General features: G+C 41.8%; 2 protein-coding genes across 11 annotated transcripts in view; both read left to right on the top strand.

Annotated features, from left to right (window-relative positions):
* plppr2b (phospholipid phosphatase related 2b) overlaps positions 1–10,910 on the top strand; it is a 58,358-nt gene that overhangs the window by 15,006 nt on the left and 32,442 nt on the right. The window lies entirely within an intron of this gene.
* The window catches only part of LOC123969275 (myb/SANT-like DNA-binding domain-containing protein 4), a 1,214-nt gene continuing 514 nt past the window's right edge, over positions 10,211–10,910 (top strand). The window contains exon 1 of the mRNA XM_046046521.1: positions 10,211–10,897. Coding sequence (XP_045902477.1) covers positions 10,441–10,897 — 457 coding nt within the window. The 5' untranslated portion in view covers positions 10,211–10,440. The remainder of the gene's footprint in view (positions 10,898–10,910) is intronic.

Raw genomic sequence — 10,910 nt, 5'->3', positions numbered from 1 at the left:
TCCAACTTTAAGAGTGAGAACTTCAAAGGAGTTAAATTCATCACAGCGTACTTGATGACATTTTAAATATTTCCTATACACGCTCACTAGCCCACCACTACGACCACTGACCCTCGGTTGACTAAAACAATCATATTGAGGTGGACACAGTTCAGCTAGCTGGCTATAGTCATTCATTTGCAACCAGGATTCAGTTAAAAACATAAAATCTAGATTTGCAGACAAGATAAAATCATTTAAGATAAAAGTCTTACTTGAAAGTGATCTCACATTGAAGAGAGCCATTTTAAATGAGTTTGTTCTGGGTGCTGGAGTTGGTGCAGTTGTCCTAATCCTTAAGAGATTACTATTATTTCTGTGTGGGATGTGCACATTTCGGTTTACTGGTCTATGCGTGATGATGACAGGAATAGAAGTCTTTGGAACAGCGCTGGGAGCAGACGGCTTTACATGCCAGCAGGTGGAGACAGTTATTTGTGGCAGTGAGGCAGAGATCTGTTCAGTGAGTGGTGGCGTGTCCAGGTGTGCTGCATGAATGATTAGTCAATACAATATCAGTTTGTGGTAATTTAAGCAAGATTAAACATATATTTGAAAAATATGTGAAGAAAGATTTTGTGGGTCCAGTGATGTGACTTGAGTCATGGGACTACATAATCTGGTTGTTCAGAGTTTGTGTAGAACTTTATTAACATGTAATTGAAATGATTTCCCTCAACTTTAACCCAAGTGATAAACGTGGGAAACTACAGTGTCAAAATCTGGCGCTTCTTATGTTGTGAGTCGATATGTGAGCTACCTTTTCTATCAACATACTGAGCAGACATTATTAAACATATCTGTTGATATAGAATGTGTGTGAACCCGACCAACTCTCTACAACATGTGTGCAGTACACAAACATAGCTTCTCCTTCATTTGATAAAGCATTGCAACTGACCATAATCCAACAAGGCAATTACATTTGCTACATGCACATCATTTCTAGGAGACAGGATTGTTCCGAATGGTTAGAGTTGTTACTGAGGCTTTTCATTGATTCATTTTGCTGCCAAGTGCATCAGCTTCAGGTATCCATTACCTTGCCTGTTGACAGCACGTGTTTCTTTGTCAGAGCACGGATGGCCTCGGGCATCTTTCGCCTTTTTCTATTTAAATTTGAAAGCAGCAGAAAATAGGTTGCTCCAATAATAAATATCATCCTAAATGCGTCAAGCTTGCGTTTCCCTGCAACAAAGCGTCTTCCTCTCTGCATGTGTTTACTTTATCCATAATCCCTGCTGGGTCTGACACTGCCTTAGAACATCTTCTACCTCCAAGCAACGCTTTTGTTACATGTGTTTATTCTTTTCTAAAGATGCTTTTTCCCCCAAATAGCTTTACTTGTGCCAAAACCAAGACCCCCCCAACTAGAGTACTCCATTGGTGCTCCTTTTTATGCTAACTCCAGCTTCACGTTACAAATCAGCTCAACTTCTCATGTTGCAGCTCTTGAAGCCATTTCCTCCTATACAACTAATCTTTCACTTCTCTTTAACCTCTTTATGGGCAATTTATATACCATCAACATCTCTTATTACCACACGAAAGAGGCAGCACATAAGATATGTGAGAAAGAATTCAGTTGTCATCACGTCCCCGGAAACATGATGCTAGAATATCTTATTGATTAATTCTTTGGTGTTATTTTTCCATTTCATTTCCTTTTTAGACAAATGCTCACACAACTTCTTTCTTTCTTCAACACACACACGCGCACGCACGCACGCATGTGAGCGCGCAGCACCATCATCACAAAGACTCATTATTTTCTCCCTAGTTCCTCCCTCATTATCTCCCATACTCCATGAATAGCACCTGCCCGCCTGTCTGCTGTGCTGGGATTTCTCAGCACTCTGGGTGGATGTTTGAAACACTTGTTAGCTGGCTGTTTCCCACCTGTTATCACTTTAGGGAGGAAGGGAGGGATGAGAGACCCTGTAAATCACAATATAGGCTCATATCATCAGTGAATACTGAAGTGCATAGCCTCCTATCTCGGCTGCTGCGCCAAGGCAAAATTATCTTAGAAATATATAAGATTGTTGCTGGAGTTAGTCTCTAAAATAAAATTGCTTATGTAAGATATAATCGTGTTCCTCGCTCTTAGACTGACTCTCACTACTGCCCATGCTCCATTTTACTCTGAATGAGGGAGGCTTAAAATCAAGATATTCACATCATATGAAATTGGCGTCCTTTCTTGCTCAAAGATGGATTACATCAAAGTCAGTCCTGTGTGTGGCAAAATAAAAAGATGTATATAAAGCTGCAATCCTCTTTATTTAAAAATAAGACAATAGTTTATTTAAAAAAAAAGCATGTTAATTATTGTTTATATATGTAAGTAGAGAGCTTTGGAATAAAAACCTTTAATTGCACTGTAGGGTTTTATTCAGGGAATATTTTTTGTATGTGTGAGCCTGCATCTGCTTTTCTTCTTCCTTTTGTAAGATGCGGGGGCATGTTTGCTTGAGGACTCGGGATTTTGTAGAATTATGTGATTGTTGTTGCTGCAAAGAGAAGGAGACTTGAGGGGAAGGACGAATTGGTGAAGGGAGTTATGGATGAAGCAGATAATGTAGATACAGACAGACAAAGTGTGCTCGTAAGAGAGCTGATATAGAGAGTCTTGATAGCGTGGATGATTGAGAGACATGGAAGGAAATGTAGCAAGAAGGGTGCACCTAGTAATCAGGCAAACAAAAGAGCTTGAGGAAAAGAAAGGGGGAGGGTGTGTGACTGCCCTAAAGATGAATGCCTTCTTTGATCTTTTTCCTTTCCCTTGTTCCATCTTGGTATTTTACCTTTCTCTCCACTTCACCCTCTTTAAGTCTCTCATATATCCTAATTTACACTCTTTCACCTCCTCTCCCCTGTTGTTTCTCTTCTTTCTGTCGCCTTCCTCAGTTTTATTTCCCAGCGGCACGCTCAGCTTTGCCCCGGTGCATTCTGTGATATACTAATGTCTCATTAACTGTTTTATCTGTCTGTTTATCGTCTTCCTCCGATTGCTTCTTCCAGTCCACTCTTTAGGGCTCTATCCCTCTGGCTTGTCCACTGTTTTCTTTTATCCAGCTCATCTATCTTGCGCTTGTCTTGCTCAGTGTGCTGCAATACAACTTGGTGACACCAGACGGCAGTCAAGCCCATTCATTTGCTTGTTAGCGTGTTGATTCTATGATATGCCCTTTCCCTTTTTTGGCTTTTTGCTCAATCAAGTACATGTGATTTCTGTGGATGAGTATGTGTGAGAGAAGGGTGGTGTGTGGGTGTGTGTGTGTGTGTGTGTGTGTGTGTGGCTTTGTTCTTTTCTGTAAAATGGTCATTCCAACTGTGTGGATGTGTGTGGTCTAAAATCAGACCTTGGCTTTTTAATCATCTGCTGAAAATCCGAGAGATGAAACCCCAAGTGCTGTGAAATATTCACTGGCCTGAATCACATGACTGAGTGATTATGTGAGCTCATCAGGAAACCAAATCACAAGAAAAGGAGGAGAGGTGTTGCAGCCTCATCTTGTGCTAATTTCGGGAGCTTTTTGTGCTGAACAGTACACTGTGAGGGTTGTAACTCTTTGAAGCCCTCTGAAACCAACCTGACACTAAGGGGGGGGGGGAGTGTTGCTCTTGAAGCTGCCAGGTTTTTAGTCAGATGTGTTCATTTCCACATGCTGTGAGAATGTGTTTTATAATTTGTCAATTAATTTGAGGCTGATTAATGAGCTTACTTTAAAAACAGATAGGGAGAATTATGTTGCATAGTTTATCTAGGGAATGCAGAGAACTTTATATATTTATCAAACATCCAGAAAAATATAACAGAAAAGCAATTTAAAAAGCACCAGTTAAAACATATGCTCTTCTATTTACTTTCAAATAACATTTTTATGCAAATATTTACAAATAAAGAAAATACTGAATAGCAAAAGAAATGCTACAAGGCTAAAGATCCTGATATCAAATGATCAAAATAATAATTTGAAAATCTGTACAATTATTTATCAGTCTGAGGTTCGACTGGTTGTCCTCACTTCATGGCATGAGGAGACATATTTTGCAGCAATTATTTAACATTTGGGCATTTCTCCCAGTAAATAGGGGAGTTTCTGTGTGTCTGATATGAATTCGAATTCGGGGTATATTTGGGAAATATTTGCAAAGTGTTTTTGTCTTTGGGGGCATGAGGTTAGAAAGTACAGCTCTGTCTCTACCTGTCCTGTGTCACACTGGGAGCAGAGTCTCTCCTCTTGTGGTAGCCAGCTCTGTCTGTGGCGACCATTTTCTATGGCCAGTCTGTGTTCACTCAGTCTGTATGTTGTCAACATTTTTCTTAGTTTGGGACCTTTTATTGTACTCAGGTAATTTGCCAGTGTGAATTCTCTTTTTAGGGTCAGATAACATTGTAATTTACTTTGTGTTTTGGTCGTTTCTATATTTTTCTTTCTGCTTGCTGATAATTTGGTTTGGTCTGCTTCAGTTGGTGTTGCTGTCCTGAGGCTGTTGGGGTCCTGCAGAGAGCCTCAGGACCAGATGGCTGAGGGGACTCTTCTCTGGTTTAAGCTCCTGGTATGTTAGGGCTTTGTGCTGATATGTCTGGGGGTTAACTGTTTTTAAGTGACTGTAAAATTTAAGCGATCTTTTCTGTATTTTTAGTAGGAGGGGGTATTGGCTGAGCTCTGCTCTGCACAGGTTATTTGGTGTCTTTCTCTGCACCTGCAGGATGCTTTTACAGAACTCATTATGGAAAGATTCTATGATTGTTTTGTCCCATTTGTCAAATTCATTATTAGGTTTTGGCCCCAGATTTCGCTACCATATAGAATTATTGGTTCTAGTACAAATTGGAAAAATTTAAGCCAGATTTCAATTGGAATATATATTTTAATGTTTCTTTTTATTGCATAGAAAACTCTTCTTGCTTTGTCCCTCAGATCTTTCACAGCCATGTTGAAGTTCCCTGTGTATGTAATGTTGAGGACAAGGTAAGTTTTTTTTTTTTTTTTTTTTTTTTTTTTTTTTTTTGTGTCTTGTAATTTAGTGGTGTCTAAATAGAAATTGTTTGTAACCTGATTTCTGTATTGTTTCTGAAAGGTCATTATCTTAGTATTTGCTGTGTTTACTGTCAGGGCCCAGGTCTGACAGAATCTCTGAAGGAGGTTAAGGTGCTGCTGCAAACCTTCTTTAGTAGGTGAGAGCAACACTAAGTCATCTGCATACAGCAGACCTCTGATCTCTGTGTCGTTCAGGAGGAGGCCAGGTGCTGTGGAACTGACTAATTGGTTTGCTAATTCATTGATATATAGATTGAAGAGAACTGGACTGAGATTGCATCCCTGTCTCACTCCCCGGCCCTGGGAGAAGAATGCTGTTTGTTTGTTTCCAATCTTTATGGCACATTCACTTTTTGTATACATGTTCTTAATCAAATCATATGTTTTTCCTCCAATGCCACTTTCAAGTAGCCTATAGAAAAGGCCCTCGTGCCAGATGGAATCAAAGGCTTTTTGGAAGTCAACAAAACAGGCATATACCTTTCTTTTCTTAATGTTTAATTCTTGATCAATTAGAGTCTGGAGGGTAAATATATGGTCCGTTGTGCGGCAATTTGGCAAAAAAACAATTTGGCATTTATGCAGAACATTGTGGTCATCGAGAAAGTTGACAAATCGTTTATTAATGATGTTGCAGAATATTTTTCCCAGGTTACTGGATACACATATTGCTCTGTAGTTATTTGGGTCATATTTATCTCCAGATTTATGAATTGGGGTTATTGAACCTTTGTTACAGATGTCTGGAAAAGTTCCAGTTGCTAGAATAGTATTGAATAGTTTTAGTATAGCCAATCTGAGTATTTGATCATTTCGTTGAGGATTCCATCAATACCACAAGCCTTTTTTCCTTTCAGGGACTGGATGACTTCTGTTAATTCTTGTTCTGTTACAGGGTAATCTAGAGGGTTTTGGTTGTTTTTTTTTTTTATCACCGCCTCCAGAGTTTTCCATTTCGTGAATATCTTGTACTATCATCATTTTTAGTAATATTACTGTATAATTTACTAAAGTGATTAATCCAAGTATTTCCATCTTGGATCGCCAATTCATCCTGCTGGGTTTTGTTTAGGTTGTTCCGTTTCTCCCAGAACTGGTTGGACTCTAAGGATTCCTCAATTTCACAGAGCTGGTTCTTACTGTGTTGTTCTTTCTTAGTTTTTAGGGCGTACTTGTATTGTTTCAGAGTGGCCTCATATTGACAGCGTATGTTGTGGTTATCTGGGTCCCTATGCTTTTCATTTGATAATTTCCTTAAAGTTTTCCTTAGGTTTTTGCATTCAGTGTCAAACCATTTGTTATTGTTCATTTGTTGAGGTTTTGGTTTGGAGGCTTTCAAATTAGACAATGAAGCCAAATGATGAAATATTGAATTGATTTTGTCCACAGCAGAATATACACCAGAATTGTTCTGGGGAAATGTTTCAGTTAGAAATAAATTAGTTAAATCATGTATGTTTTGATTTTCCAGTGCCTTTTGGTATGCCCCCATGCTGTCTGGGGTCCATCTGTATGGGTATGTGCTGTTAAACAGTTCCCAGGCACTAGGGGCCCCAGACTTAGACTGAGCACTTTTCAGATAGATAGTTATTTTGCTGTGGTCTGAGAGGGGTGTGAGGGGGCTGACTGTGAAAGCTCTAAGAGACATTGGATCTAGATCTGTAATGAAATAATCTACCGTACTACTGCCAAGAGCTGAGCTGTAAGTGTAGTGACCCAGAGAGTCCCCTCCTATCCTGCGGTTGACTATGTACAGACCCAGCGTACGGCAGAACTGTAAAAGCTGCATACTGCTTGTATTAGTAAGCTTGTCAAAGCTCTTTCTAGCAGGACATTCAGGGAGGAGGAAGCAGGTGCTTCCAGGTAAGTGTTTGTCTCCCTGGTGTTCATAGTGTCAGCTCTTTTCCCTGTTCGAGCGTTCAAGACTCCACAGAGTAATACATTTCCCATGGTTTTATAATGGTTAACTTCCTCCTCAAGAATAGAGAAAATATCTGGGTTGTAGTAGGGGGATTCTGATGGAGGTATATAGATGGCACACATGTAGACATGTTGCTCAGCACAAATCATCTGTTTGTTAATTTTCAACCATATATAAGATTCTTCTTTTTTAATAACTGTGATGGACTGGGTCAGTTCTGATTTACACCATATAATCATGCCTCCTGAATCTCTGCCTTGGGTTATTGTGGGATTTTTTGTTGATGGTATAATAATCTCAGTGTAGCCGTGAGGACGACCAGTGGAAACATCTTCTCTGCACCATGTCTCCTGTAAAACTATGTCAGAATCTTTTAAATCTCTATTAAAATCTGGATTTCTGCTCTTTAAACCAAAAGCTGATGATCTCAGACCTTGAATGTTCCAACATGTTGTTGTAAACGATTTCATCTCCAAGTGTAATCTGTTCAAAAATTAGACAAAAACCTTAAAAAAACAAATAATAATAATAGTAAACTAGATATTAAAAAATAATACTAGTAACAAACGAAAATGGGGGGGAAAAAAAATTGTAAAAAGAGGAAAATAGTGTTGTAGGTAAATGAATAAAATATTAAACTTTGAGTGGCATTTTAGAGTGTATCATGTGTGATACTGTTAAGAATTGTCATTATATTACTATTTTAAAATGATATCCAACATGCTAAATTATGAATAATTGTGATGTCTCTAAGAGGTCTCTGCTCTTCCACCATGTAGCTATATGAGGCAAGAGCAGAGCAGGTTTAGCATGTGTAATATGTCTTTGAGGGGGGCGGGGCTGTGGCTCTTCTCACCACTGCAGCATAGTTCAGTCAAATAGGCTGCTGCTCCTGTAGTCTTGGATCTGCCGTTGGGATGAGGGGGGGGAGGGTATAGGACCTCCAGGCTGGGGGGCTCTCTGGCTGGGTATCAGTGGCCAGTGTTGTGTTGGCTGTGGGTTGTGATGTTGGTGATGCGGTGGGTTTGGTGGCCTGGGTGGATGTATGGTGGAAGTCTGGATGGTCTTGGAGGTCTAGGAGGTCCTGGAGGTCTGCGTGGGGTCTGCGTTGTGTGGTTACCCCTTGGAGTGGTAGTAGGGCTCCTTCCAAGAGCAACATCCTTCAGGGCCCTAGCAAGGATGGGGACTGCATTTCTGTGTAGGTGTATGATATCATACAGGCAGTCCAGGTGCAGGGTCGGGTGGTGGGCCAAGAACACGTTGGGTTTGAGGGCACAGTCCCTGGAGACTCTGATATTCACTCTGTGAATAGTGTGGGGTTGGAAGTCTCTCCTGTGCAGCAGCGTGGATATGTAGGGAAATTGGTGGAGGCTTGCTCAATGACTCTCCTCAGAGAGTCTGCCAGTCTGTCCTGCTGGAACCTTAAGTCGTTGGTGCCTGTATGGATGATGATGTGGCTAGGTGAGCCTAGCTCAGGCACTGTTAACAGCTCCAGCGCTCTCCTGGTGCGACTCAGCTGTCGGGTCTGGATGTGGAGCTGTGGTGGTGGTTTCAGGTCTGGAGCTCCTAGCTGGAGGCTGGCTAGAGGCCTTGGACAGGTGCAGGGTTGTGACTGGCGTCTTGGCTTGGGATGTTTGTATGGAGGCAGCTGGTTGGTACGGGGGGGGGGGGATTAGAGTCTGCACCAGGCTGCGTGAGAGGGGGGGGGTCCTCGAGGAAGGGGCTGTGTTGTCTTTCAGCAGGTGTAGTGGGAGTTTGGCTGGATGTGGTCTGGATCTGCGAGGCAGGTACAGGGGGTTGTGTGGAGTTCAGTCTGGCTTGTAGACTGAGCCTGTCCCTGTCTTGTAGCTCTTCTCTCAGAGTAGCCAACTCAGTTTTGCAGTTGTTTCTGTCCTTCCTAAGTTCCTTCACCTCCTCACTGAGATGATCCAGCTGTCTTCTCTGACGAGTTAGTTCTTGTTGAAACTCAGCTGTGAGTTGACATAGTCCTGTTCTTTCTTGGCCTTGAAGTCACTGACAGTAGGAGAGGTAGGCTGCTGTTGGTCCAGCTGCTCTCTGATCTGTACCAGTTCTATTTCCATCAGGGAGAAGTGCTCTCTCATGATGTCCAGGGCCTCAGAGTGCTGTAGCAGGAGAGGATCAGTGTCAGTATCTGCAGGCTGTCTGTCTGGAGCAGGGAGAGAACAGGACGGTTTGACTCCCAGGGTTGGAGCGATGCTTGCGAGGACCTCCTTCTCAGCTCTGTCTCATAGCAGGAAAGTTGAGCTCAAACGGTCTCAGGTCGCCTTGTATCATGGCAGTTCCATTTTTGAACAGGTTTACTGTTATTCTGCTGGTGTCAGAGTCATTTTCTTCCAGTACACTTATTTTCCATCCATTACAAATGCCTGCTCTCTTTATTGCTGGGTAATGAGAACTGAACACATTCAGCCAGGCATATGGTTCATCAGTCCAGAAGATTAAATTGCAGGATCTTTGTAGTGGTCCAGGAACAGGATTTCTCAAAGTAATGTTTGTTTATATTTTCCTCTTGCAGTTTTGCTTTTGATAGCTGGGGGGTAGTCAATGGTTTCAGAGTGTGTAGACATCATGAAACAGTTGTTGATCTTCAAGCTTCTGTGTTCTGTGTTTAAAACAGCACTACTGCTGTTTGATGCCGTTGCTGGGTAACCACAGTCCAGTGTTAGCTTGTTAGCTATTAGCTTGAGTGTTGCAGTTGGGACATGTTTTATAGTAATAAATGCAAAAACTTACTGATTTCAGTGTCCAGTAGTTTGCTGTAACTTGCTTGAGTCCCTCTACTGTATCCTCTTCTTGTTTGTTTTTGTTCTCTTCTTGTTTGTTTCTCTTCAGTTTGATGCTCTGTTTCTGAGCTCTGTTTTCTGAGCTCCTTCTTCAAACTGTATCTCTTTTCCTTCTTTCTCTTTCTTTCTCCTTCTTTTTCCTCTTTTTCTCTCCTCTGGTGTATTGTGGTCACTTCTTTTGCATTTTCCTCATAAAAAGTCGGTGTTTATCCAATTTTTGGACCGAAAACAAGCGTTTTGTTTAGCAGCAACCCTTGCGGGGTGGTATGTGTCATCCTCAAGCTCGGGTCCTCTACCAGAGGCCTCAAGTTTGAGGGTTCTGCGCAGTATCTTATCTGTTCCTAGGACTGCATTCTTCTGGACAGACACCTCTGGAGCCGGTTGCACCAACAGGGCTTTACTAAGCCTGGTCCTAACTGCTAAGTAGTCTAGTCTAAGTAGTCTTTAGAGTTGACCTAACTTCGGTTGCACCAACCAAACTTAACCCTAGGCTTAACTACGCCTGGTCTTAGCGATGCGCGTTCATGTGAATGGCCACAGAACTATAGCGGTTGCCTAGCAGTGTGCGTTGCTGGGTTACGCTGTAAACTATCTTCCGCTGTTTTGTTAACTTGTAGCTGTCTCAATGGAGGATCAAAGAAAAAGGAAAGGAAATTTCACCGACATTGAGATACGAAAGTTAATTGAGCTGTACAGTCAGCACAGACACACACTGACTGCCAAGCAATCAAACTCAATAACGAACAAGAAGAAACAAACAACATGGAAACAGATAACGGAGGCGATTAACGATTGCTCTGACTCCGGCTGCCTTCGGACAGAGAGCGATGTGAGGAAAAAGTGGAAAGACCTCCTGAGCAAAGCAAAAAAAGATTTGTCTTCAAAAAAACACCACCCGACCGGCGGGGGTCCTCCCCCAAAAACTTCTGTGTACAGTACCATAATTGTGGATATCTTTGGAGAGGATTCCCCGGCTTTTATTGGTTTGGTCGGTGCAGAAAGTGGCGGTACCGATCTGGAAGAAACTGCTGTCTCTCCAGAGATGGATGTCGACCACTCAAGCGAGAGTGTGAATTGTGAAGGTGTGTAGCCTAT

This window comes from Micropterus dolomieu, linkage group LG04, assembly GCF_021292245.1.
Source record: "Micropterus dolomieu isolate WLL.071019.BEF.003 ecotype Adirondacks linkage group LG04, ASM2129224v1, whole genome shotgun sequence".
Classification (NCBI taxonomy): domain Eukaryota; kingdom Metazoa; phylum Chordata; class Actinopteri; order Centrarchiformes; family Centrarchidae; genus Micropterus; species Micropterus dolomieu.
This window is presented reverse-complemented; position numbering and strand designations above follow the sequence as displayed.